This window comes from Bison bison, unplaced genomic scaffold (genome assembly GCF_000754665.1).
Source record: "Bison bison bison isolate TAMUID 2011002044 unplaced genomic scaffold, Bison_UMD1.0 scf7180017864191, whole genome shotgun sequence".
Lineage (NCBI taxonomy): Eukaryota > Metazoa > Chordata > Mammalia > Artiodactyla > Bovidae > Bison > Bison bison.
In genome coordinates this window covers 443,119-450,321 of record NW_011494763.1, presented here as the reverse complement: position 1 = coordinate 450,321, position 7,203 = coordinate 443,119, and the positions used below count along the sequence as shown (strand labels likewise).

The following is a 7,203-nucleotide window of genomic DNA, read 5'->3' as shown; positions in this document are numbered from 1 at the left end:
AGCCTCCACTAGCTTTGTTCGTAGAGATGCTTTCTAAGGCCCACTTGACTTCACATTCCAGGATGTCTGGCTCTAGGTCAGTGATCACACCATCGTGATTATCTGGGTTGTGAAGATCTTTTTTGTACAGTTCTTCTATGTATTCTTACCATCTCTTCTTAATATCTTCTGCTTCTATTAGGTCCATACCATTTCTGTCCTTTATTGAGCCCATCTTTGCATGAAATGTTCCTTTGGTATCTCTGATTTTCTTGACGAGAAAGACCCTTATGGCAGAAAGTGAAGAGGAACTAAAAAGCCTCTTGATGAAAGTGAAAGTGGAGAGTGAAAAAGTTGGCTTAAAGCTCAACATTCAGAAAACGAAGATCATGGCATCCGGTCCCATCACTTCATGGGAAATAGATGGGGAAACAGTGGAAACAGTGTCAGACTTCATTTTTCTGGGCTTCAAAATTACTGCAGATGGTGACTGCAGCCATGAAATTAAAAGATGCTTACTCCTTGGAAGGAAAGTTATGACCAACCTAGATAGCATATTCAAAAGCAGAGACATTACTTTGCCAACAAAGGTCCATCTAGTCAAGGCTATGGTTTTTCCTGTGGTCATGTATGGATGTGAGAGTTGGACTGTGAAGAAGGCTGAGCGCCGAAGAATTGATGCTTTTGAACTGTGGTGTTGGACAAGACTCTGAGAGTCCCTTGGACTGCAAGGAGATCCAACCAGTCCATTCTGAAGGAGATCAGCCCTGGGATTTTTTTGGAAGGAATGATGCTAAAGCTGAAACTCCAGTACTTTGGCCACCTCATGCGAAGAGTTGACTCATTGGAAAAGACTCTGATGCTGGGAGGGATTGGAGGCAGGAGGAGAAGGGGACGACAGAGGATGAGATGGCTGGATGGCATCACTGACTCGATGGACGTGAGTCTGAGTGAACTCCGAGAGTTGGTGATGGACAGGGAGGCCTGGCGTGCTGCAATTCATGGGGTCACAAAGAGTCGGACACGACTGAGCGACTGATCTGATCTGATCTGATTTTCTTCTCTTGTTTTCTTTTTAAAATGTTTCTTTTTAATAGTATCTTGTTTTTTCTTAAGGTTTGTTGATTTGTATTAACTTTACTTTTTCTATGCTTCTTCCTTTTTGCCCGTGTTTTGCTTTTTCTTTAATAACAATGTAAGAAGTTTATTTACTTTTAGTTGCACAGCTCTCAGGATCTTATATTCCCAATTAGGGATTGAACCTGCATCCTCTGCAGTGAAAGTACAGAGTCCTAACCACTGGGTGGCCAGGGGATTCCCTGTTCTTAGTTTTTATAAAGTATAAAAATATTAACATTCTAGTCTATTTTGAATTATTTTACCTAAATTCAAGTTCTTGGATAGTTACTCTTGCTCTTTTGTTTCCTTGTGGATTTTGCAATTTCTGATTGTGAGCTTATATTGAGCCAGGTTTGTGGTCTGGACTGTGGGATAGTTCCTCCTGTTTTTGTTTCTTTCAGCCAGAAACCTCAAGTGCTTTCATTGGCCTAGGTCCAATTTTAATGTCAATTTATCAGCCCTGAGGGTAATATAAACTTGAATCCCAGTCTCCGTAAGGTACTAGCTGTGGTTTTGGATTCTCAAGGAAGATATCACCCCATCCATTACCATCACTCAGAGCTTCAGTTCAGTTCAGTTCAGTTGCTCAGTCATGTCTGACTCTTTGTGACCCCATGGCCTGCAGCACACCAGGTCTCCCTGTCCATCACCAACTCCCTGAGTTTATTCAAACTCATGTCCATTGAGTTCATGATGCCATCCAACCATCAGGTAAGCTCAGAGCTTAGCTTGAGATAGAAAGCCTTTTGTCATCTGTGGCAGCCATGGAGTCATGCCACTGAGATCTCTGTTCAAGAGCTTACCATTCAGTTACAAGAAGTGCAGTTAACTGACCAGTTACTAATGTTGTTGTTCAGTCACTCAGTCATGGCTCATGGCCTCCAGCATGCCAGACTTCCCTGCTGCCCTTCACCATCTTCCGGAGTTTGCTCAAACTCATGTCCATTGAATTGATGATGCCATCCAACCATCTTGTCCTCTGTTGTCCCCTTCTCCTGCCTTCAATCTTTCCCAGCATCAAGGTGTTTTCTAATGAGTTGGCTGTTGGCAACAAGTGGTCAAAGTATTAGAGCTTCAGCTTCAGCATCAGTCCTTCCAATGAATATTCAGGACTGATTTCCTTTAGGATTGACTGGTTTGATCTCTTTGCCATCCAGGGGGCTCTCAAGAATCTTCTCCAACATCACAGTTCGAAACCATCATTTCTGCCCAACACAGGGCTCATCTAATGGGCAATATTTGCTCTAGAATCCTTTGTTCAGTTGGCTGAAACTTTGTCAAGGCTGCATCATGGTCTATTTCTGCTTCCCAAACCTGCTTCTTCTCTTCCTTCCTTTCACAGATGCTGGACCAGTGTCCTGGTCTGAGATGTTGCCTGCAAAACCCCGTTTCCTCCTCCTTTTACCTTTATAGGCATCATTCTCCAATAATCCTCTTGTACTTCAAACTATGTCTCAGCACCCACTTCCCGAGGCCCAAAATAACATGTTGTCTTTTTGGGTTAGGATGCATTTTTTTCTGATCCATACATTTTCCGAAGATGAGGCCTTGAGGGGACTTTATCTGGAGGTGTTAGCTCCAGCTTCTCACCCTGAGGGGCCCAAGGCCTATTTACTCTTCTCTCCACCCCACTCCAGGTACCTACGGCTGCTACTCTCAGGCTTCCAACATGGCTGCTCTCTTTTATCTTCATTTCTGGCACAATATGATTTCCCTTTATTCCTTTTTATATTAGCTCTCTGTTTGAAATTACATTTATTATATCACATCTGGAATTTCTAGGTATTTGTATCAGGAGTGTGCTCAGTATTTTATATTTATTACTTTTTGACTAAGAACTTTGTTAAGATGGAAATTATTAAAGTATATATACTTAATGTCTAAATTGTGCTTTTAAGATTTTTAAATAATCATGTATAAATTGTACAATACTCAGGGTGAAAAGAAATTTGATATGCAAATCAGGAACTTTGTTTTACAACTGTCAGGGAATAGTCTTCCTTATGACTTGTAAGTCTATTGCTTTTTTCTTTTTAATTGAAGTATAGTTGATTTACTGTATTGTGTTAGTTTCAGGTGACAGCAAAGTGATTCAAATTTTTTTCCATTATAGGTTATTATTAGATATTAAATATAGTTCCCTTTGATCTATAGTAAATACTTTTTGCTCATCTGTATTATGTATAGTAATATCTCTGCTTTTCAATATGCTATCTAGGTTGGTCATAACTTTCCTTCCAAGGAGTAAGCGTCTTTTAATTTCATGGCTGCAATCACCATCTGCAGTGATTTTCAAGCCCCCCAAAATAAAGTCTGACACTGTTTCCACTGTTTCCCCATCTATTTCCCATGAAGTGATGGGACCAGATACCATGATCTTAGTTTTCTGAATGTTGTGCTTTAAGCCAACTTTTCCACTCTCCTCTTTCACTTTCATCAAGAGGCTTTTTAGTTCCTCTTCACTTTCTGCCATAAGGGTGGTGTCATCTGCGTATCTGAGGTTATTGGTATTTCCCCCGGCAATCTTGATTCCAGCTTGTGCTCCTTCCAGCCCAGCGTTTCTCATGATTACTCTGCATAGAAATTAACTAAGCAGGGTGACAGTATACAGCCTTGACTACTCCTTTTCCTATTTGGAACCAGTCTGTTGTTGTGTGTCCAGTTCTAACTGTTGCTTCCTGACCTGCATACAGGTTTCTCAAGAGGCAGGTCAGGTGGTCTGGTATTCCCATCTCTTTCAGAATTTTCCACAGTTTATCGTGATCCACCCAGTCAAAGACTTTGGCATAGTCAATAAAGCAGAAATAGGTGTTTTTCTGGAACTCTCTTGCTTTTTTGATGACCCAGCGGATGTTGGCAATTTGATCTCTGGTTCCTCTGCCTTTTCTAAAATTAGCTTGAACATCTGGAAGTTCATGGTTCACGCATTGCTGAAGCCTGGTTTGGAGAATTTTGAGCATTACTTTATTAGCATGTGAGATGAGTGCAGTTGTGAGGTAGTTTGAGCATTCTTTGGCATTGCCTTTTTTTGGGATTGGAATGAAAACTGACCTTTGCAACAAAGGTTCATCTAGTCAAGGCTATTGTTTTCCAGTGGTCATGTATGGATGTGAGAGTTGGACTGTGAAGAAAGCTGAGCGCCAAAGAATTGATGCTTTTGAACTGTGGTGCTGGAGAAGACTCTTGCGCGTCCCTTGGACTGCAAGGAGATCCAACCAGTCCATCCTAAAGGAGACCAGTCCTGGGTGTTCATTGGAAGGACTGATGCTAAGGCTGAAACTCCAATACTTTGGCTACCTCATGTGAAGAGTTGACTCATTGGAAAAGACCCTGATTCTGGGAGGGATTGGGGGCAGGAGGAGAAGGGGATGACAGAGGATGAGATGGGCTGGATGACATCAGCGACTCGATGCATAAGTTTGGGTGAACTCTGGGAGTTGGTGATGGACAGGGAGGCTTGGCGTGCTGCGATTCATGAGGTTGCAAAAAGTGGGACATGACTGAGTGACTGAAGTGAACTGAATGGATGTATAGTATCGTGTATCTGTTAATCCCATACTCATACTTTCTTTCCCTTCACCTTTTCCCCTTTGGTAACTGTTAATTTGTTTTGTATGTCTGTGACTCTACTTCTGTTTTGTAAATAAGTTAATTGGTATCAGTTTTTTAGATTCCACATATAAGCGATATCATATGGTATATGTCTTTCTCTGATTAGTATGATAATCTCTAGGTCCATCCATGTTGCTGCACATGGCAATATTTCGTTATTTTTTTATTGTTGTTGTTGTGCAGTCGCTAAAGTCATGTCTCTTTGTGATCCCATGGACTGCAGCATGCCAGGCTTCCCTGTCTTTCACTATCTCCCAGAGTTTGCTCAAACTCATGTCCACTGAGTCAGTGATGCCATCCAACTGTCTCATCCTTTGTTGCCCTCTTCTTCTTTTGCTGAGTAATATTCCATTGTGTGTGTATAACACATCTTTTTAAACCAGTCATCTGTTTATGGGCATCTGGGTTGTTTCCATGTCTTGGCTATTATAAATAGTGCTGCTATGAATGCTGCAGTACATGTATCTTTTCAAATTAGACTTTTTGTATTTTCTGGATATATGCTTAGGAATGGGATTGCCGAATCATATGGTAAGCCTATTTTTAGTTTTTTTAAGGAACTTCCATACTGTTTTCCATGGTGACTGACCAGTTTATATTCCCACCAACAGCATAGGAGGGTTCTTTTTTCTCCAGACTGTTTCCAAAATTTATTATTTGTAGACTTTTTGATGAGGGCCGTTTTGACCAGTATGAGGTAGTACCTCATTACTGTTCTGATTTGCATTCTCTAATGATTAGTGATGTTGAGCATCTTTTCATGTGATTGTTGGCCATCTGTATGTCTTCTTTGGAGAAATGTCTACTTAGCTCTTCCCATTTTTTCATTTTTTTTTTTTTCTTTATTGAACTGTATGAACTGCTTGCATAGTTTGGAAATTACCCCCTTGTTGGTCGCATCATTTTATTGCTTCATTTTTACACATTTACCTTTATACTGTTTCCAGGAACACATGATATGGAGAGAGTCCAATGAAATGACAGATGGTGTCTGAGCAAGTGTCTATGGAAAACAGGGGAGGCATTAATCCCACCTGCAGAGACTGGGGAAGGCTGGGTGACACGATGATCTGAGGGGTAAGAAGGGATACACTAGGTGGATGAGGGTGGTGGGGCAAAGGGAGGGAGGACATGGTCTGTAGGGGGAACAGCACTTGCAGAGCTTAGGAACAGCATGATGCTCTCAGAAGGGCAGGTGGGTTTGGTTCACCTACAAGGTCAGATGCAAGGGGAGCTGCAGGAGATGCGGCAGGGAAGGAGCCACCTGAGTTGCTGCACTGAAGTTTAGATTCTCAATGCAGGTGACGGAGTCCCTGGAGGACTTTAATTGGGAATGAGAGGGATCACATCTCCCGGTTAGAAAGGTCACCCTGCGTCTATGTGAGGGAAGCAGCAGTGCAAGCTGGGGTCAGAATCACAGACTTGCCCAGAAGGACTTCTGGCAAGCCTTTGCTGATGTGGAAAAAGACTGATAAACAGAGAAAAAGAGACAAGGTGTCAGGAACTTTAGAGGAGGGGACATCTTCCCCAGCAGGGAGACATAAAAGAGTAATGGTTACATGCAGCCAGCACAGTCTCCGAGGATCTTGGTGCTGTTGCGGTGGTTAAGGTGCAGCTGACCCACCTTGTCCTCAGTCTGCTGTAAACACGACAAGGATGTAGCACCACTACTTAACAACGGAGAGTTGGACGGGATGCAGACCATTTTTGGAAGCATAGGAATGAGAACAAAGTCATAGAAAGATGAAGGTAAAGAGAGATGTCAACAGGGGGCAGGCAGCAGATGGGTACCTTTTGATGGGGAACAGAGGGTGGCCAGGATGAAGGAATGACTGGGGATGATGAATCTCAAACGTTCTCACTTTGGCACGTTATTTCAGTGCCAGAACACACCCGAGCATCCCAGGAGGATTTGGCCTGGCCTAGGAGAGGTGCATGAAATGTTCCCTTGGTATCTCTAATTTTCTTGAAGAGATCTCTAGTCTTTCCCATTTTGTTGTTTTCCTCTATTTCTTTGCATTGATCGCTGAAGAAGGCTTACTTATCTATTCTTGCTATTCTTTGGAACTCTGCATTCAGATGTTTATATCTTGCCTTTTCTCCTTTGCTTTTCGCTTCTCTTCTTTTGATAGCTATTTGTAAGGCCTCCACAGACAGCCATTTTGCTTTTTTGCATTTCTTTTCCATGGGGATGGTCTTGATCCCTGTCTCCTGTACAATGTCATGAACCTCCATCCATAGTTCATCAGGCACTCTATCTATCAGATCCAGGCCCTTAAATCTATTTCTCACTTCCACTGTATAATCATAAGGGGTTTGATTTAGGTCATACCTTAATGGTCTAGTGGTTTTCCCTACTTTCTTCAATTTCAGTCTGAATTTGGCAATAAGGAGTTCATGGTCTGAGCCACAGTCAGCTCCTGGTCTTGTTTTTGCTGACTGTATAGAGCTTCTCCATCTTTGGCTGCAAAGAATATAATCAATCTGATTTTG

The 7,203-nt window shown here is 42.1% G+C and overlaps 1 protein-coding gene across 1 annotated transcript in view; it reads right to left on the bottom strand.

Annotated features, from left to right (window-relative positions):
* Nucleotides 1-6,265: 6,265 nt before the first annotated feature.
* Nucleotides 6,266-7,203, bottom strand: part of ZNF746 (zinc finger protein 746) — a 23,548-nt gene continuing 22,610 nt past the window's right edge. The window contains exon 11 of the mRNA XM_010843883.1: nt 6,266-6,349. Within this exon, the coding sequence (XP_010842185.1) occupies nt 6,266-6,349 (84 nt within the window). The remainder of the gene's footprint in view (nt 6,350-7,203) is intronic.